General features: G+C 52.2%; 2 protein-coding genes across 3 annotated transcripts in view; both read right to left on the bottom strand.

Annotated features, from left to right (window-relative positions):
• Window positions 1–735: 735 nt before the first annotated feature.
• On the bottom strand, window positions 736–13,820 carry GPR4 (G protein-coupled receptor 4). Of its 2 annotated transcripts, none has more exons than XM_012446590.2 (3): window positions 13,119–13,820; window positions 11,185–11,358; window positions 736–3,643 (listed from the first exon to the last, which is right to left on the bottom strand). In XM_012446590.2, exon 3 carries the CDS (start codon window positions 2,815–2,817, stop codon window positions 1,729–1,731), a length of 1,089 nt encoding a protein of 362 aa, XP_012302013.1. In that variant the 5' UTR covers window positions 2,818–3,643; window positions 11,185–11,358; window positions 13,119–13,820; the 3' UTR covers window positions 736–1,728. The 2 variants fall into 2 exon arrangements, with proteins under 2 accessions (XP_012302013.1, XP_012302011.1); XM_012446588.2 differs by lacking the exon at window positions 13,119–13,820 and adding an exon at window positions 12,738–12,806.
• Window positions 13,821–18,967: 5,147 nt separating this feature from the next.
• The window catches only part of EML2 (EMAP like 2), a 33,755-nt gene continuing 31,790 nt past the window's right edge, over window positions 18,968–20,932 (bottom strand). Inside the window, exon 22 of the mRNA XM_064381149.1 lies at window positions 18,968–19,359. Within this exon, the coding sequence (XP_064237219.1) occupies window positions 19,234–19,359 (126 nt within the window). The 3' untranslated portion in view covers window positions 18,968–19,233. The remainder of the gene's footprint in view (window positions 19,360–20,932) is intronic.

The raw sequence follows: 20,932 nt of genomic DNA, 5'->3' as shown, positions 1-20,932 counted from the left end.
GGTGTGGTGGCGGGTGCCTGTAATCCCAGGTACCTGGGAGGCTGAGACAGGAAAATTGCTTGAACCCTGTAGGCAGAGGTTGCAGTGAGTCAAGATAGTGCCATTGCACTCCAGCCTGGGTGACAGAGTGAGACACTGACTCAAAAAAACAAATAAATAGAAGAAAAAAAGAAAATTCAGACACTCTTATTAATTATTATTATTATTATTATTACTATTATTATTTGGAGGCCGAGTTTCACTCCTGTCGCCCAGGCTGGAGTGCAATGGCACAATCTCGGCTCACTGCAACCTCCACCTCCTAGGTTCAAGCAATTCTCCTCCCTCAGCCTCCCAAGTAGCTGGGATTACAGGCGCCTGCCACGTTTGGCTAATTTTTTTTTATTATTTTGTATCTTTAGTAGACATGGGGTTTCACCATGTTGGCCAGGCTGGTCTCAAACTCCTGACCCCAGGTGATCCACCCGCCTTGGCCTCCCTAAGTGCTAGAATTACAGGCGTGAGCCACCGCGCCCGGCCTGAATTTCATACACTCTAACCCCAGCGCCCTTGCACCTGCAGTTCCCTCTGCCTGAAATGCTCTTCCCACAGCAGCCACAGGGCTGAGTGCCACACCTCCTTCAAGTCTGCTGGAAAGCCACCTCAGCAGGCCCTCCTCATTTAGATCAGACGCCAATCATCCTCTGTCCCCTCAACTGGCTTTGCATAGAACAATATCCCCTTCACACTTAGCAATTCCAAACATGACGTATTTTTTATATACTTGTGTATGGTGAGCCCTGTGAAGGCAAGGCCAGCCCGTGTCAGTCACTGCTATATCTGCAGGGCCACCCAGCACAACGCCCTACATAAACCTCTGTTGAATGACGGGTAAATACCATTTCCTCTTGTCCCAAACCTTCTTCCCAAACCTTCCCGCTTCATTCCTGCAGGCTATCTGCCCTGATTGCCCTGGACGCAGATTCTGACATTCTCCCTCTTCATCCTCAGACTTGACTTGGAGATCGCTGTTGATCTAGAAAAACTTAGAATTGCGGTCTTATGTTCCCTCCCCTGTACGACCAGGGGCTTTGCAAACATGCCTCTGTGTTTCCTGCACTTCTCTTTCCACTTTCCCCCTGAGTCACAGACTTTTATCCACTTGTTGGAAAAAAAACAAATCTAACCTTCTCTGTTTGTCTTTATTTTCTGGAAACCAAATATTTGACTTAATTAATCTGGCCGGGCATGATGGCTCACATCTGTACTTTGGAAGGCTGAGGCAGGAGGATCTCTTGAGCCCAGGAGATTAAGACCAGCCTGGGAAACATAGTGAGACTCCGTCTCTACAAAAAGTACAAAAATTAGCCAGCCATGGTGGCACACACTGGTGGTTCCAGCTACTCGGGAGGCTGATGTGGGAGGATTGCTGGAGCTCAGGAGGTGGAAGCTGCAGTGAGCCACGATTGCACTGCTGCCCTCCAGCCTGGGTGACACAGCGAGACCATGTCTCCAAAATAAATATTTACTCATCTCCTCCTCCGGGAGGCCCTCCGTGACCACCAAACTGTGATGGGATCTGGGACCATGAAGGTTGACCAGTGACACACAAACCTCACTCTTCCTAAGTTCTGGTATTCTTATGAACATTAACATAGCCCGTTTTCATACAATTTGCATACACCAGACCAGGAGAGAAGGGACTGTGGGATGAGAGTGGAGGACTGGGGCTTCTGTGCCAGGCGGGGTTCACTGTGCTGGCGGCAGCGTCTTCAGCTGCACCTGGTCCCCCTGGGAGGGCGGAGTGGCCGCCCAGCTGCCAGCCATGGCCTTGGCTGTGCTGTTCCTCTTGGAGGTGAGTGGGGTCTCCAGGGTGAGCGACGCGTTGGCCATCTCCTGGGGCTTGTCGCTGGCCAGAAAGCGGAGCAGGTTGTGCAGAGCCTTGGCGACGTCACTGCGGGCGCCCTCGTTGACCAGGCAGTAGAGGATGGGGTCCGCCACACAGTTGAGGCTGGTGAAAGCCAATGAGCTGTGGTAGGCAGAAAAGACACGCTCCTCAAAGCCACAGTCCCAGGGGCGGCCCAGGTAGATGGCGCTGCGGGACAGCAGGAGCACGTGATAGGGCGCAAAGCAGACCAGCACGATGGCGATGAGGCTGAGGGCCAGCCGCTTGATCTTGGCCTTCTCCTGGCGCTCGGTAGACACGCTGCCCCGCACGGCCCGCAGGATGCCCCGGTACGACAGCAGCATGAGCGCCCACGGAAAGAGGAACCCCACGAAGACCCGATAGAGGTTCATCCAGGCCACCCAGCCTTCCATGGGGAACTTCTCAAAGCAGAAGGTGTGGTTGTAGCGGTCTCGGAAGAGCTCGTCATGGAACAGGGGCGCCGAGTTGGCACCCAGCTCGGTGGCCCAGACCACGGAGCTCACGGCCACAGCCGTCTTGACGCGGCGCAGGCGGGCGAAGCGGAGTGGGTGGGCCACGGCCAGGTAGCGGTCGACCGAGATGCAGCACAGGAAGGCGATGCTGATGTAGATGTTGGTGTAGAAGATGAAGCCGAACAGCTTGCAGGACCCGGGGCCGTGGATCCAGTTGTCGTGGTGCAGGAAGTAGTCGACCCACAGCGGCAGCGTGCAGATGTACAGCAGGTCGGCGATGCTGAGGTTCATCAGGTACACGCCCAGCTCGTTGCGCTGCTGCACCTGGCGGTAGGCCGCCCACAGAGCCAGGCAGTTGGTGGGCAGCCCCACGCCGATGACGAAGATGTAGAGGGATGGCGGGAAGAGGTGGTCCACGCGCGAGTCCACGTGGCAGCCCTCCCACGTCTGGTTGCCCATTGTGGGCACTTCGGCTTCTGGGGCACTTCCCCTGGCCCACGGGGGCTGTGGGGCCACGGGGAGCGGGAGGCCATGGGGCCCCCTGAGCCCCTTCCTTGGAGGCTCAGGGGAACATGGCAGGGAAGAGAGGTGAGGTCAGATAGGCTGAGCCGGGAAGGGCAGAGCTTGAGAGGGAAAAGCTGGAGGAGGGATGGAGTTATGACAGGAGGGAACTCAGGTGGCTGATGAGATTAATAAAGAGGTCTGTCAAGGAGGTTATGTATAGAGTCAATCAGGGTGTCAATGAGGGAGTATGGAGGTGACACAAAAATTAGTCTCGGGGAATGTTTATGGAGAAGACGAGAGCATCACCGGGCAACGGCGAGGTGATGTTTGTAGGGCAGTTAGGAAGTACGTTCCTAACTGCCGTAGTATTGAAGGAATAATGGTGGGGGAATGTTCTAGAAGACACAGGAAATACATGGGACAGTGTTGAGACAGGACGCACAGGGCAGTCAGGGAGTGTTGGAAAGTCCAGGCAATGCGGGTGGGAGTGCTGGCATTTCCTAGGACCCCAGAAAGAAACAGAGGTAAGTAAGGTCACCAGTATGGAGAAGGTTCTGGAAAAAGAGGGGTCTGGCGCAGGGTAAAACAAAGGCGTAAGGCTCAGTCTGGAGACTGCAGGAAGGAGTCTTAGGAAACAGGAAGGAGGTGAGTAAGGTCTAGATCGGAAGTGAGTTTGGGACGGAAGGGAATTTGAATGGGAGCAGGGGAGGAACTCCAGACTGGTCCTGATGAGGGGGCTGAGGGATTGGATGAAGTCCGTTCAACGCGGACTTTGCAGTGCCTGTGGGGAGAGAGGACAGCAGTGAGGGAGTTGTGGACACTCCTACCTTCTCCCCACACCCCTCATCATAATTGCTGTGGACTGCAGAGAGTGGACACCCCAATAACGCCTACCTGAGCCCCACCCTAAGCAACCACTCTCTGAGAACACGGATTTGAGGTGCTAGGCATATTTTCCCCCGATAGATGTTAGAATAAAGACCCAACTCAGGCGGGTGCAGTGGCTCACGCCTGTAATCTCAATACTTTGGGAGGCCAAGGTGGAAGGATTGCTTGAAACTAGGAGTTCAAGACCAGCCTGGGCAATCCAGTAAGACCTAGTCTCTACAAAAAATAAAAATAGGCTGGGGGCAGTGGCTCACACCGGTAATCCCAGCACTTTGGGAGGCCAAGGCGGGCAGATCAGGAGGTCGGAAGATCAAGACCATCCTGTCTACCGCGGTGAAACCCCATTTCTACTAAAAAACAAAAAAATTAGCCAGGCGTGGTGGCACCCACCTGTAGTCCCAGCTACTCAGGAGGCTAAGGCAGGAGACTCGCTTGAACCCAGGAGGCAGAGGTGCAGTGAGCCAAGATTGAGCCACTGCACTCCAGCCTGGGTGACAGAGCGAGACTCCGTCTCAAAACTAACTAAACAAATAAAAATAAAAATATTAGCCAGGTGTGTTAGTACACACCAGCTACTGGGGAGGCTGATGTGGCAGGATCACTTGAGCCCAGGAGAATCAGGCTGCAGTGAGCTATGATTGCACCACTGCCCTCCAGCTTGGGCAACAGTGTGAGACCCTGTCCAAAAAAAAAAAAGGACCCAACTCAGATTTTAGCACTTTCTTGTAGAAGCCCTGTAAAATTTGCACAGGTATCGTATCATGCTTCAGGAAATGCCAGACTAGTCTAACTCTATCATGTCACAGAGAGAAGGGGCCCAGAGAGGTTGAGCCACCTCCCTAAGGATGCACAGCATGGCAGCAGTAGGACCAGGGCTGGGGCCAGCCTCCCACTCCTTACCCAGGAATCCCATTCTTGTCAACAAGGATAATAACAATAAACATTAACTGAGCCCTACTACTTAGCAGACCCAATTCCAGGCATTTTGATGTATATTATTTATTTTATTTATTTATTTATTTTGAGATGGAGTCTGGCTCTGTAGCCCAGGCTAGAGTGCAGTGGCGCAATCTTGGCTCACTGCAACCTCCACCTCCCGGGTCCCTCTCGGCTTAGTGTCTGGAGTAGCTGGGATTACAAGCACGTGCCACCATGGCCAGCTAATTTTTGTATTTTTACTAGAGACTGGGTTTCACCATGTTGGTCAGGCTGGTCTTCAACTCCTGACCTCATGATCTGCCCACCTCAGCCTCCCACAGTGCTGAGATTACAGGCATGAGCCACCACGCCCGGCCTTTTATTTTATTTACTTATTTTTTGAGATGGAGTTTTGGCCGGGAGTGGTGGCTCATGCCTGTAATCCAAGCACTTTGGAGGCCAAGGCGGGCGGATCACCTGAGGTTGGGAGTTCAAGACCAGCCTGACCAACATGGTGAAACCCCATCTTTTTTTTTTTTTTTTTAAAAAACAATTTTAAAGAAGAGCAGAAAAAAAAAAGAAGAAAGAGGTGGAGTTTCACTCTGTTGCCCAGTGGAGTTTCACTCCACTGCCCAGGAGTGCAGTGGTGTGATCTCAGCTCACTGCAACCTCTACCTCCTGGGTTCAAGCAATTCTCTTGCCTCAGCCTCCCGAGTAGCTGAGACTACAGGAACATGACACCATGCCCAGCTAATTTTTGTATTTTTAGTAGAGATGGGATTTCACCATGTTGGCGAGGATGGTCTCAATCTTTTGACCTTGTGATCTGCCCGCCTTGGCCTCCCAAACTGCTGGGATTACAGGTCTGAGCCACCGCACCTGGCCATTTATTTATTTTTTTGAGACAGGGTCTTGCTCTATCACCCGGACTAGAATGCAGTAGCATGACCACAGCTCATTGCAGCCTCAACCTCCTGGGCTCCCAGTGATCCTCCTGCCTCAGCCTCCCAAGTAACTGGGAATACAGGCATGCACCACCATGCCTGGCTAAAAAATTTATATAGTATAGACGGAGGTCTCCGTATGTTGCCCAGGCTGGTCTCGAACTCCTGAGATCAAGAGGTTCTCCCATCTTGGCTTCCCAAAGTGCTAGGATGACAGGAGTAAGCCACCACACACAGCCAATTTATGGATATCATTTCACTGAAATTTTTCGACTCCTATGAGGAAAGTAGTTGTTCTTCCTCTTTGACAAACTGAGGCACAGAGCTGTTCCAAGACCTGTCCAAGGTTCTGATGGCTGGAGTGTGGCCATCTCCGCTCTCAGTCCTTGTCTCCAACCTGTGCTTCAGTGTCCACCCCAGAATAACTGGACAGGCAGGCTTGGTGGCTCAGGCCTGTAATCCCAGCAGGCCAAAGCGGGCGGATCACCTGATATCAGGAGTTTGAGACTAGCCTGGCCAACATGGTGAAATCTCATCTTTACTAAAAATGCAAAAATCAGCCGGGTGTGATGGCACGTGCCTGTAATTCCAGCTACTTGGGAGGCTGAGGCAGAAGGATTGTAAGTCCACTGACAGATGAGGAAACCGTGGCCCAGAGAGGGGAAAAAAGGAAGTCCATGGGAGCCTCCCAGAAGCCAGAGCATCTTTCCATGGGAAAGTCCCCTCGGCTCCACCTCCCAAATGGTTCCTGAATTTGCGTCCATCTCTCTCAGACCCCTGCCACTGTCTACTCTGCGTCAGCATCATCGCTTGCTCAGACCATTGCAGTAGCATCACCACTGCTCTTCTGGGTTGCTGCTCTGGTGGCTTCCTTCAATCGCTTCCCACGTGGAAGCCAGAAAGATCTTTTTTTTTGAGACTGAGTCTCACTCTGTCACCCAGGCTGAAGTGCAGTGGCTCGAACTCAGCTCATTGCAACCTCTGCCTCCTGAGTTCAAGCAAGTCTCTGCCTCAGCCTCCTAAGTCCCTGGGATTATAGGTGCCCGACACCATGCCTGGCTAATTTTATTTTCTTTCGCCTCCCCCCAAGTACTTCCTACATATTTGCAGAATTTTTGTATTTTTAGTAGAGATGAGGTTTCAACATCTTGGCCAAGCTAGTATTGAACTCCTGACCTTGTGATCCAAGCACCTTGGCCTCCGAAAGTGCTGGGATTACAGGCGTGAGTCACCACACCCAGCCAGAAAGATCTTTCTAACATGAAAATCAGGTCTTTCTTTTCTTTTTTAATTTAATTTTATTTATTTATTTATTTTTGAGACAGGGTCTCACTCTGCTGTGCAGTGGTGCAATCTTGACTCATGCAGCCGTGACCTCCTGGGCTCAAGTGATCCTCCTACCTCAGCCTCCTAAGTGGTGGCTGGGACGACAGTTGTGTGCCACCACACCTGGCTAATTTTTCTGTTTTTTGTAGAGACGGGGTTTCCCCACGTTGCCCACACTGGTCTCCAACTCCTGGGCTCAAGCGATTCTCCTGCCTTGGCTTCCCGAAGTGCTAGGATTATAGGCATGAGCCACCACAACCAGCCTAGCTCTTGTCACTTCTCTGCTTGAAACCCTCCAGTGGCTTCCAAATGGGCTTGCAGTAAAATCCAGACTCCTTGTCCAGGATCACTAGGCTCTGTGTGACCTGCTGGGGCAGCCCAGCCAACCTCACCCAGCTCTCTTTCCTGTCTCAGCAGGTTCAAGGCCACTGACCTTTACAGCCTCAAACCTCTGCACACTTACCATACCCATACTCTCCATCTGGAATGCTTTTCTTTTTTTTGAGACAGAGTCTTGCTCTGTTGCCCAGCAGGCTGGAGTGCAGTGGCATGATCTCAGCTCACTGCAACTTCCGCCTCCTGGGTTCAACCAATTTTCCTGCCTCGGCCTCCCAGGTAGCTAGGATTACAGGCATGCACCACCACACCCAGATAATTTTTGTATTTTTAGTAGGGATGGGGTTTCACCATGTTGGCCAGGCTGGTCTCGAACTCCCAGCCTCAAGTGATCCACCCACCTTGGTCTCCCAAAGTGCTGGGATTACAGGCATGAGCTATCGATCTTCCTTCAGATGGTCTGAATAGCTCCGTTCCCTCCTTCACTTCCTCAGGGAGTCCCTCCCCATCCAGTCCCCGAATCTCCCCTGGCCCACGACCCTCTCCTCACATCACCTGTGTCTTGTTTGTGTCTATCTGTCTAGAATAGGTGTTCCAGGAGGGCAGAGACTTTGTGTGTCTTGTTGACTGCTGTAGCCCCAGCACCCAGGAAAGGCCCAGCATCCAGTAGGTGCTCAGTAAATTACCAAGGTCATGGTCAGGGAGCACAGGGCCATTTGCCAATGGCAGAAATCATTCCAGAAGCTTTGCAGAGGCCAGAGGCATGGAGTAGAAAACATGTATTCTCAGCGAGGCATGGTAGCTCACGCCTGTAATCCTAGCAGTTTGGGAGGCCAAGGCGGGCGGATCACCTGAGGTTGGGAGTTTGAGACCAGCCTGACCAACATGTAGAAACCCCGTCTCTACTAAAAAATACAAAAATTAGCTGAGCATGGTGGCTCATGCCTGTAATCTCAGCTACTCGGGAGGCTAAAGCAGGAGAATCTCTTGAACCCTGGAAGCGGAGGTTGCGGTAAGCCAAGATTGCACCATTGTACTCCCACCTGGGCAACTCCATCTCAAAAAGAAAATGTATTCTCTGGCCATGAGGCTGCCCCATCCCACCACAGGCTCAAACTAGGGTTTGAAGAGGAGGGGGAAGGGAGGGGAAGGAGTTTGTTCCCAGGGGAAGAGGTGAGCAGGGGAGAGCTGGAAAGGGCAGGATCTATCCGCTTCTTAATTGACTTTGAAAGGTCAGGGCTGAGTCCTTCTCAGTATGTCCTGCCCCCTGTAGGGTCCTCAGCAGCAGAGCTGCCGCCCCCACCGCAGAAGACTCCTGGGCAGAAGCTTGTGGGTCCTGTTGAGCTGGGATGGGTGGGGGCGTACTCCGGGTTGGAACAGTGCCATCCCGTCCCACCCTTCCACTTGAAACCTCCTACCTGACCAAGTCACTCAAAATACGTCCCTCCCCCCTCCTCTGCCTTCTCTCTCCCCCATCTCTCTGCCCCTAGTCTCTCCCTTCCTCCTGTGGCATTGAGAGAATTACTTCTCCAGGAGCCTCAGTTTCCCCTTCTGTAAAAGGGGGTACAGCCTTTATACCCATCACAGCACAGACTGTAACATCCTTGCTAGAATGCGATTATCATCTCCATAATGTGCAGTTTCAATTGTTATTATTATTCCACGGGGACTAGGGGGCTGAGACAAGAAATGAACAAGGTCTTCATCGCAGGAGGCACCAGCTGAGGGCTGGAAGTCCCCTTTGCCCCACTTTCTGTCGACCCCCAGGGCTCTGCTGACCTAACTCGGATACACGGGCAGGAGACGCTTCCGGCAGCCAGAGGCGGAAACGCACTTCCCATTGCTAATTTCCTCAAGGGGGAACCGGTCCAGCTCTTGGCCCTCCTTCCTCCCACCCCTCCTCCCTAACCTGATGGCATCTTGGGTATGCTGGATATGGGGGGGAGGGGTGCCCAGACAGCCCTCTCTTCTCCCCCACGTGAGATCTGCCCGCCACGGAAACCCCAAAAGTCAGCACGGAACATCAGACTCAGAATGCCGAAGTGCAGCCGACGTATATGTGACAGCTAGGGCTGCGAGACGATTTCTGACCCCTTCTTGGTACAGATGGGGAAACTGAGGCCCATAGCAGCAAGGCAGTTGTCTAAGTCATTTGACGTCTCAAGTCGGGGCAAACCTCCTGTCACTCTTAACTAAACAGCTTCCCTTCCCCTGAGGTTTTTCTCTTCACTCTCTGAACTTCTGTAATTTTTCTCAAGTCTTTCTGAGCCTGTCTGGCCCCTCTGAGAACCTACTGGAAGATACAGACCTTCTCCCCACCAAGAAAGCAAGCGACCTTCCATCACCGGATCCCCTTAACCCCATTCCCTTCCAAGACCCTCTTTGGTTGAGATCTAATTTCTGCCCCTTACTTAGGGCTCTGTTGAGGAGGTGAACCCCCAAATCTCCCAGTCCACAAGAAGCTCCCTCTGTCTGTCCCACAGGCCCCCACTTCTTGGGTCCCTGTGGCCCCTTCCAGAGGGTCGGGGGGTAGAGAAATACACCCAAGAGTGGAGCGATAGAGGGAGACAAAGACTAGGCAGACCCAGCACCCCCCAACTGTTAGCAGCCTCAACTGCTGCATCCTGTCAGCCACCCCAAAACCCAGCAAAGCCAAAAAACTTGGAGGGTTTCAAGGACTACGGGGAGGAGTGCCACAGCCTCCCGCATCCCCCAGCACTCCCAGAGGCTCACTCACGGGCCTCGTCCCCATTGCCACCAAGCTAAGCTATCTCACCTCCCCCTTTTCCTCCTCTGTGGGCTCCTGCTCCCCCTCCCCCCCACCTTCCCCCGACAGCCCCAGGGGACCAGCCAGCTCCGGTCTGCTCATTAGGGACGAAATGTGATCACCACTCCTCGCTCCCCACCTGGTGCCCTGGCGGCCAGCGGAAACCAGGGGGCAGCCGGGCCACCCGAGCCGCCCCACTGCACCTCAGTTTCCCCATTTCGACCGAGGGGGTCTCTGTGCCCCCCACGCCCACACTGCCCATCAGGGATCCCAGTCCTTAGACTGCCTCTCTGCCGTTCTGGGTCCCCACGGTTCTGCGATCTTCAGGTTCTATCCTTAGTTCACTCCGCAGTTGAATGTTCTATTATAACATCCTAGAGCGTTACTCGTCCTTCATTCTATTTATTACATCGTGGCTTTGTAAGCACCTACCCTTCTAAGTTTCCAATATTCTAGAAGTCTCACATTCCAAGATTCGAAAGTTCTATTGTTAGAACGCCCTATGATTTTTTTAAGCGTTCTATGACTTTCATAATCTATTATTACACCCTCAGTGATTTTTATCTTTCCCTGGCAAACAGGAATACGTATTTCCCTTTTCTCTTTTACAGAAATGGGAACGTACACTAAATACTGTGAGCCCCACTTCCTTTTCTTCCCCCCGCCTTTTCTTGTCTGCTTTTGAACATTCCAGCAGCTGATTTCTGAAACTGTGCAGAATTCTAAGAAACTGTGGCTTCACGGAGGGAAGAGAAGGGCGTGTTAGTTACCACCTCCACCTGGTCCCTAAATTCTCACCACCTGCAGGGGACAGGAGGCATTCAGGCCGCCTCTCTACCCTTCCCTTAGCGGGCCTAGCCTCAGCCCTCCCCGCTCACACCAGCTGAGTTATTATTTGTCTAGACACAAACCAAATTATAGGCCCTGTCCCCGAGGGAATGGTGGGCTCCAGGCAGAGGGTCAGGAGACTGAGGCTGGAGTTAATCCCGCTTCCCCTCCACCTCCCTCCCTCTCTTCCCGAAACTCCACCCCTTCCACCCAAACCAACTCTTGCCCCTCTCCCTCCCCACCATGGTTTTAGAAATATTTTCTCTCCTCTGCTTCTAAAATCCTCCTTTTTGGATTCCAGCCACTTGTACTCACCCTGGCGTCTCTCCCTCCTCATTGAGACCTCTTTCCCAAAATTGATCCGACTTAGTGGTAGCAGAAGCAGCCAGCTCTCTGGATTTGGGCTTCAGTTGAAAACTGGATCCCAACCCTCCAGCCTGGCACTGACTCACTGTGGAGACGTCTGCTCTTGGGCCTCAGTTTCTCCATCTATAAAATGGGAGCGGGGTGGGGGGTTGTTGGCCTAGATGGCTCCACAAACCCTTTCCTTTCCAGCTCTCAGCTGCCAGCACTGAAAAGTGCCAAGATTTCAGCACTCCTCTTTTTGGATTGAAGGACTGAAGTATCCCAAGGACCTTTGATTGGAAGGATCTGGAATTCCCAGGCCTCCACTCTGATCTTTCTTCCATCTGGGCCCTTCCATTCAAAGATGCTCGCGTTCAAGGTTCTCGATCCTATGATTTCCCAGAGTTCCAGGAGCCCCCATGGGTCGTTCATCCTCTTCTGCTGGGATTCCCCCAGAGAAGAAAACCTCCCCATCCTCACCCAAACCCGAAGTCAAGTTCATCTACAGAGACAGAGCTGGGGGCGGGTGCCTTCTTGGTGGGTTCAGGAGGAGGAGGGCTGATGGTGGGCTTTGGAGGGGGCATTGGGGGGTGTGGCCCCATCCTCTCAATTTCTGTGCCAAACAAATTCCCCAGTGCGCATCCAGCCCGAGCACGCACACACACATCCCACAACTGATGTGTCACAGATACTCTAGAGCTGTTCCTCAGCCTAGTTTGGGAGGGCAGGTTGTCCAGTTCCAGGGGGGAGAGTGAGGCGGAAGCAGGAAAGAGTTAACGGTGACCCAGCCAAATCCTGGAAGAGAGGAAGTAGGGGAGGAAGTCCACCCCCCAGCCAGGAATTCCTGAAATTGGCGGGCGGGGTGGGTGCGACCTCAGGGGTAGTGGGGTGGCTCTGTGAAGGGGGCCATGGGGTCAGAGTCCGCCTGCCCCAGGTCACAAGCCTCCTGCCCCCTAACCCCGACTCCCAAGCAGCTTCCCAGCCCAGAGGAAAGTTCCGGGATGCCAGAGGATTTGGAAGGAGAAACGACAGAGTTGAAGGTGCCAAAACAGGGTTATAAGAGACGGAGAGACAGAGACAGGGCAATAGAGAGAGACGGAGAGACAGGAAGGGAGAGAGCAAAGAGACACACAGAGACAGGGAGAGATGGACTCAGAGGTAGAGAGATCCACAGAGGTCCCACAACAGACGGGGGACAGGCGGAGGCAGGGGCAGGGGGAGGTGGCACCCAGAGACAGAGACAGACGGAGACAGAGACGCAGAGACCAAGAGACAGACAGAGACGTCCAGAGACACAGGAGGAGAGACAGGTCCAGGGGCAGAGGGACCACAGACACAGAGACCTCAGGCGGGACATGGAGACACGCAGAACCGAGCAGAGCAACAGAGGGGGCGGGCACCGAGACGGCGCGGGAGACTGAGGCAGCCCCCGAAGGGGCGGGGAGGAGCGGTCCCGTCACGAGCAGGGCAACCTAGTGAGACCCCGCGGCACCGCGGGCGGCCGGGGAGGGCCCGGCTCTTACCTGCGCACGGCGGCTGGACGGGGCGGGCGGCGGCGCCTCTCTCAGCTGCGTCCTTGTCCGGGATCGACGGCGGCGCAGGGACCCAGCGGACGCCCCTTTGGGGCAGAACAGCGGCGACTCCTCCCGGCCCCCGGGCTCCAGCCGCCAGCCGAGGCCCCGCCCCGCCCAGGCCCGCCCCCATTAACCCCACCTCTGCCGCTGCCCCTTAAGCCCTTTCAGGCTTCAACCCACTCAACGCCTCCAGCCCCGGGGGAAGCTCATCTGCTGCTGGAACACCCCCCAATCCTTCCAAGTCCCCCAGCTGGAAGGTCTCCTCTCTCCAACCACACCCCCAACTTTAACAAGCCCTGAGATTTGGGAAGAGGAGGCTCCCCTACTGACCTTCCCTGGGTTGAGCCATTTCCTCCCTTAGAGACCGCAGGCCTCCGTCATTCATCTTCTGGTCCTTAACCTTCTGCATCTTCCCCACCAAGGGAGAGAATAAAGGGTTCTGTTAGGTCCCCAACTCCAAAGTCAGGGTCACGCCTGGAAGGAGCTCTGGGGTTGCGGTTACAGCCTGCCTCTTGGCCAGGCCTTAGGCTAGGGACATCCCCTGCCTGTTTCCTCTTTGAATCAAGGTGGTCACTCATGGTGCCTGCTTGCTTTTTCCTTTCTTCTCTTTCTTTCTTCCTTCTTTCCTTCCTCCTTCCCACCTTCCTTCCTTCCTTCTTTTTTCCGAGTTTTGTTCTTGTTGCCCGGGCTGGAGTGCAATGGCGACATCTCACTGCAACCTCTGCCTCCCAGGTTCAAGCGATTCTTCTGCCTCAGCCTCCCGAGTAGCTGGGATTACAGACATGCGCCACCTCTCCCAACTAATTTTGTATTTTTAGTAGAGACGGAGTTTCTCCATGTTGGTCAGGCTGGTCTCCAACTCCCAACCTCAAGTGATCCACCCACCTTAGATCCTGGGATTACATTCGTCAGCCACCTCGCTCAGCTTCTTTCTTTTTTTTCAGACAGAGTCGCACTCTGTTACCCAGGCTGGAGTGCAGTTACACAATCTCCGCTCACTGCAATTTCCACCTCCCAGGTTGAAGCAATTCTCCTGCCTTAGCCTCCTGAGTAGCTTGGATTACAGGCAGGTGCCACAGCTAATTTTTGTATTTTTAATAGAGACGGGCTTTTGCCATGTTGGTCAGGCTGGTCTGAAACTCCTAAGCTCAAGCTATCTGCCCACCTTGGCCTCCCAAAGTGTTGGGATTACAGGCGTGAGCCACCGTGCCTGGCCTTTATTTTTCTTTTTTTGAGACAGGGTTTCACTCTGTTGCCCAGTCTGGAGTGCAGTGGCACGATCATGGTTCACTGCAGCTTCAACCTCCCAGGCTCAAGTAATCCTCCCACCTCAGCCTTCCAAGTTGCTGGGACCATAGGGATGCGCCACCACACCTGGCCAGTTTTTTAAATTTTTTTCTACGACAGTGGTCTCACCATGTTGTCCAGGCTGGTCTCAAACTCCTGGGCTCAAGTGATCCTCTTGCTTTGGCCTCCCAAAGTGCTGGGATTACAGGCATGAGACACCACACCTGGCTAATTTTTGTGTTTTTAGCAGAGATAGGCTTTCACTATGTTGACTAGGCTGGTCTTGAACTCCTGACCTCAGGTGATCTTCCTGCCTAGGCCTCCCAAAGTGCTGGGATTACAGGTGTGAGCCACCTCACCCAGACTTTTTGTTTTTTGAGACAGAGTTTCGCTCTTGTTGCCCAGGCTGGAGTACAAAGCCGTGATCTCGCCTCCCAGGTTCAAGTGATCTCTCCTGCCTCAGCCTCCTAAGTAGCTGGGATTACAGGTGCCCACCACCATGCCCAGCTAATTTTTTATATTTTTAGTAGAGACGGAGTTTCATCATGTTGGCCAGGCTGGTCTCAAACTCCTGACCTCAGATGATCCACCCACCTTGGCCTCCCAAAGTGCTGGGATTACAGGCGTGAGCCACCACGCCCGGCCTCCTTTTTTATTTTTAAATTAAAATTAAAATGTTGGCCAGGCATGGTGGTTCACGCCTGTGATCCCAGCACTTTAGGAGACCAAGGCAGGCAGATCACTTGAGGCCGGGAGTTTGAGATCAACCCCCATAGCAAGACTCTGTCTCTACCAAAAAAAGAAAAAATTATTTTAATTAGCCAGCTTGAGTGGAGCGTGCCTGTGGTCCCAGCTACTGCGCAGACAGAGGTGGAAGGATCACCTGAGCCCAGAAGGCAAAGGTTGCTGTGAGCCAAGATCACACTTCTGCACTACAGCCTGGGAAACGGAAAAGAAGACTCAGCTCTGCGGCTCACGCCTGTAATCCCAGCATTGTGGGAGGCTGAGGCAGGAGGATCACTGGAGCCCAGGAGTTTGAGACCGCTCTGGGCAACAAAGTGAAACCCTCTTCACTACAAAAAAAAAAAAAAAAAAATTAAAAATTAGCCATGATTAACAATTAAATGTAATTAAAAATTACATTTAATTAACAATTAGTCTCAAAAATTTTTTAATTAAAATGTTTAGCTCTTAAGGGAACAATATAAGGAATCCAGAAAATTGGATATACCGTGTAATTAAACACCCAAACCAAGACACAGGATATCGGCCGGGTGCAGTGGCGCATGCCTGTAATCCCAGCACTTTGGGAGGCTGAGGCGGGCAGATTGCTTGAGGTCGGGAGTTGGAGAACAGGCTGGGCGCGGTGGCTCATACCTGTAATCCCAACACACTGGAAGGCTGGGGCAGATCAGTTGAGATGAGGAGTTCAAGACCCAACTGGCTAACATGGCAAAATCCCATCTCTACTAAAAATACAGAAACTAGCCAGGTGTGGTGGCAGGTGCCTCTAATCCCAGCTACTTGGGAGGCTGAGGCAGGAGAATTGCTTGAACCTGGGAGGCGGAGGTTGCAGTGAGCCGAGATCATGCAAGTGTGCTCCAGCCTAAGTGACAGAGTGCAACTCCATCTCAAAACAAACAAAAACAGTAAGAATATTTCCATCATCTCAGAGTATTGTTTTGTATTCCCTTTTAGGCAATGCAGCCTACTTCACTCCCAGAAGCAAACCTGTTCTTTCATTTCTTTCTTTTTTTTTTGATACAGCATCTCACTCTGTTGCCCAGGCTGGAGTGCAGGGGGACGACCATGACTCAGTGCCGCCTCAACCTCCCTGAGCTCAGGTGACTTTCCCACCTCGGCCTCCTGAGTAGCTGGAACTACAAGGATGCATCTGTAAAAATAAATAATAAATAAAAATAATTTCTGTATGTTTTTGTAGCGATGGGGCGTCCCCATGTTGCCCAGGCTGGTCTCAAATGCCTGGGCTCAAGTGATCTGCCCCACAAAGTGCTAGGATTACAGGTGTGAGCCACTAAACCAGGTCCTGTGTTCTTTCATTTTTCACCAGAGTTTAGTATGTTCTAGAAATTCCAGCAGGGCGCGGTGACTCACGCCTGTAATCCCAGCACTTTGGGAGGCTGAGGCGGGCCAATCATGAGGTCAGGAGTTCGATAGAGATCGGCTTGACCAACATGGTGAAACCCCATCTCTACTACAGATACAAAAATTAGCTGGGCGTGGTGCTGCAAACCTGTAATCCCAGCTACTCAGGAGGCTGAGGCAGGATAATTGGTTGAACCTGGGAGGCGGAGGTCTCAGTGAGCCAAGATTGTGCCATCGCACTCCAGCCTGGGTGACAGAGTGATACTCTGTCTGGAAAAAAAAAAAAGAAAAGAAATTCCTGTAAATGAAGTCATAATTTAAAATAAACAGAGCAGGCGCAGTGGCTCACACCTGTAATCCCAACACTTTGGGAGGTGGAGGCGGGTGGATTACGAGGTCAGGAGATTGAGACCATCCTGGCCAACATGGTGAAACTCTGTCTCTACTAAAAAAAATGCAAAAATTAGCCAGGCATGGTGGTGTGAGCCTGTAGTCCCAGCTACTGGGGAGGCTGAGGCAGAAGAATCGCTTGAACCTGGGAGGGGGAGGTTGCAGTGAGCTGAGATTGTGCCACTGCACTCCAGCCTGGACAACAGAGAGAGACTCTGTCTCAAAAAAAAAAATATATATATATATATATACACACACACACACACACACACACACACACTCTGAATGCTCATTGATGGGCTTAGGGTCCCCTTCTCTCTCTAGCTCACTCTAAATTTATGCTGAGACTTGATCAGGATTCTGGAGGGAAGCAAGTGGCCACTGCAAGGGTTTAACTGGGAGCGTTTTTAGGGGCAGTGTATAGAGGGATGGGCAGAGTGGAGGAAGCCACAAAGGATCAGGCAGCACCAAGGGATCAGCCGAAGTGGGCACCAAGCTATCACCAGCCTAGGGCAGAAGGGACAGGGTGGGAGTTTGTTACCCATCTCCAGGGACAGCTGGAGTTCCCAGAGGAGCTGCGGTTCAGAGGAGGGGAACCACAGCCGCTGTGAGTGCGGGATGCAGGGAGGGGCCCAGAAAGTGAATACCCTGACCTCTCTCCACTGGCTCTGCGGATAGAGTTTGCACAGGGCAGTCTCCCAGGGCCCCGAGTTGGGGAAGGAAGGCTGAGAGTGACCCCGTGGGGGCTGGCGGAGGGGGGTCATGTGGAGAATCACCAGCACTTTTCCGGTAGATCTTTCTGGGCGCATTTTTCCATGCAGGTCCTAGTCTGGCCACGAGGGGTCGAGAGAGCCCCAGTGAAAGGGCCGCTTCTGCAGCGCTGGGCCACTTTACCAGAACCTGGGCAATGGGGAAGGGACGAAAGGTGGGAGTGAGTAAGGGGAGGTAGAGAGGAGCCTTTGACCCAAAAGCGGCAGAAAACTGTCTTCTAGACCTAAGGGTGATAGGATAGGTCTAGTGCAAACTCCATCTACAGGGTCGGTGGAGAGAGGTCAGGGTGCATTCACTTCCTGGTCCCTTTCCTGCATCCCTTATTCCTACAGTGGCTGTGGCCCCATCCTCTGAACTGTGGCTAATTGTATTTTTAGTAGATACGGGGTTTTACCATGCTGGCCAGGCTGGTCTTGAACTCCTGACCTCAAGTGATCCACTTGCTTTGGCCTCCCAAAGTGCTAGAATTACAAGCTTGAACCACCTGGCCCGGCCTTCAACCTTTTTTTTTTTTTTTTGAGACTGAGTCTTGCTCTTGTTGCCCAGACTGAAGTGCAGTGGCGCAATCTCAGCTCACTGCAACCTCTGCCTCCAGGGTTCAAGCAATTCTCCAGCCTCTGCCCGAGTAGCTGGAATTAAGGTGCCCGCCACCATGCCCGGCTAATTTTTTGCATTTTTAGTAGAGACAGGGTTTCCCCATGTTGGCCAGGCTGGTTCTGAACTCCTAACCTCAGGTGATCCGCCCCTCTCAGCCTCTCAGAGTGCTGGGATTACAGGTGTGAGCCACCGCACCTGGCCAAAAAGTTTTATTTTAATCCAAGTTAGAGCAAGATGGTTTCTATCACTTGCAACCAAGGAAGACCTAAGCAACAAGGGGTCCTCATCACAAGCACTGTAACAGACTGATACGGTTTGGCTGGGTCCCCAACCAAATCTCATCTTGAATTCCCAGGTGTTGTGGGTGGGACCTGGTAGGAGATCATTGAATCATGGGGGCGGGTCTTTCCCGTGCTGTTCTTGTGATAGTGAGTAAGTCTCACAGGATCTGATGGTTTTAAAATGCGGAGTTTCCTGCAGGGCATAGTGGCTCACGCCTGTAATCCCAACACTTGGGAGGCCGAGGCAGGCGGATCACCTGAGGCCGGGAGTTCAAGACCAGCCCGACCAACGTGGATAAACCCCGTCTCTACTAAAATTATAAAATTAGCCGGGCATGGTGGCGCATGCCTGTAATCCCAGCTACTCAGGAGACTGAGGCAGGGGAATCACGTGAACCCAGGAGGCGGAGTTTGTGGTGAGCCGAGATGGTGCGATTGCACTCCACCCTGGGCAACAAGAGCGAAACTGTCTCAAAAAATAAAATTAAAAAAAAAAAAAGGGGGAGTTTCCCTGCACCAGCTCTCTTGTCTGCTGCCATGCGAGATGTGCCTCTCATCTTCCACCATAATGGTGAGGCCTCACCAGCCACGTGGAATGTAAGTCCAATAGACCTCTTCTTATCGCCAATTGCCCAGTCTTGGGTATGTCTTTATCAGTAGCATGAAAATGGACTAATACACTAATACGCACCCACATCCATACACATACACGACTGTCTAGGCACACACCACACAAATACACAGACACACCTTAGTGCACGTGTCTTTATTTCTGGATGATATAAAAGAAAAAACTTAAAAAACACCCCAAACCAAACACCGGTGGATCCCCTAATCGACGTGACCCCTCTTCCCACCCGGATAAATAGAGATTTCTGTCTGTCACTCTACCCTCCCGCCCCCATAAACCCCTCTGCTATAGACATACTCTGGGTATATATTACTCTACTCGGCAATAGACATCTCCCGAAAATAGAATTCCTGCCCTGACACCTGACTCTGCCCTGGCCGCGTCAGACCACCCGCCACTGTAGCACACTGGTGTCCTTGCCCCCCGTGGTCAGGGCCATGCTGTCATCCCACAAGAAGGCCACATTCGTCACGTGGCTGCTGTGTCCACCGTATTTGTGGCTGAGGGCCTGTTATAAAGAAAGAAGTAAGTGAAGAAAGGTCAGTGGCGGCAATGCCACCCCATGGTCCTCTTGTCTTGACCTGGTTCTTCCCTGCTCTTCCTCTTTTATTTATTTATTTTTGTCACTTAGGTTAGAGTGAAGTCAGGCATGAGCACAGCTTCAATGCAGCCTCGACCTCCTGGACTCAAGGGATTCTCCCACCTCAGTCTCCCAAGTAGCTGGGAATCACAGACATGCACCACCACATCTGGCTAATCTTTTATTTTTATAGCAATGGGGTCTCCCTATGTTGCAAGGGCTAATAAGCCTTTTATTTAAGAATCAACAGAACAGCCAGCATGGTGGCTCACGTCTGTAATCCCAGCACTTTGGGAGGCTTAAGGTCAGGAGTTTGAGACTAGCCTGGCCAACATGGTAGAACTCCATCTCTACTAAAAATACAAATTTAGGTAGGGTGTGGTGGTTCACGCTTGTCATCCCAGCCCTTTGGGAGGCCAAGGCAGGCAGATCACCTGAGGTCAGGAGTTCAATACCAGAACGGCTAACATGGTGAAACCCTGTTTCTACTAAAAATACAAAAACAATTATCCGGGCGTGGTGGCCATTGCCTGTAGTCCCAGCTACTTGGGAGGCTGAGGCACGAGAATCACTTGAACCCAGGCAGTGGAGGTTGCAGTGAGCCAAGATCACTCTACTGCACTCCAGCCTGGGCGACAGAGGGAGACTGTCAAAAACACAAAAAACAAACAAAAAACCCAGCAGGGCACCTGAATTGGTTTATTTGACAAGTTAATGGCGTAAATAGAAAAAGTGCTGTGCACACGGGGAAGGCTGGTCTACGTGATGAGATCTGAGATATGAGCAAATGCAGCGTTTGGACCCTGGTTCAAACTATCTGTAGAAGGCGGGTTTGGGGAACATCAAGGAAATGTTAACATGTACTGGCTATTAGATCATATTGAGGAATTGATGTCTTGTTTTTGCCTTCCTAGGGATGAGGCATGTAAGAAATTAATGCTAATGAGTAGGAGTGGTCAGGAGCTTGTGGATATATAGAAATTATCCTTATTATTATTATTATTATTTTGAGATGGAGTCTTGCTCCGTACAGGACTCCAGGCTGGAGTGCAGTGGTGTGATCTCGGCTTGCTGCAACCTCTGCCTCCCGGGTTGAGGCAATTTGCTGCCTCAGACTCCTGAGTAGTTGGGATTACAGGCTCCTGCCACCATGCCTGGCTAATTTTTGTATTTTTAGTTGAGATGGGGTTTCACCATCTTGGCCAGGCTGGTCTTGAGCTCTTGACCTCATGATCCACCCGCCTCGGCTCCCAAAGTGCTGGGATTACAGGCGTGAGCCACCGCACCTGATCTTTTTTTTTTCTTTTGAGACAGAGTTTTGCTCTGTGTCCCAGGCTGGAGTGCAGCGGCATGATCTTGGCAACCTCTGCCTCCTGGGTTCAAAGCGATTCTCCTGCCTCAGCATCCTGAGTAGCTGGGATCACAGGCACCCACACCACGCCTGGCTAACTTTTTTTTGTATTTTTAGTAGAGATGGGGTTTCACCATGTTGGCCAGGCTG

This window comes from Aotus nancymaae, unplaced genomic scaffold (genome assembly GCF_030222135.1).
Source record: "Aotus nancymaae isolate 86718 unplaced genomic scaffold, 86718_ANA_hifiasm-v0.15.2.pri h1tg000028l, whole genome shotgun sequence".
In the NCBI taxonomy this organism is placed as follows: Eukaryota; Metazoa; Chordata; class Mammalia; order Primates; family Aotidae; genus Aotus; species Aotus nancymaae.
Note: the sequence above shows the minus strand (reverse complement) of the source record. Positions and strands in the feature narration are given on the sequence as shown.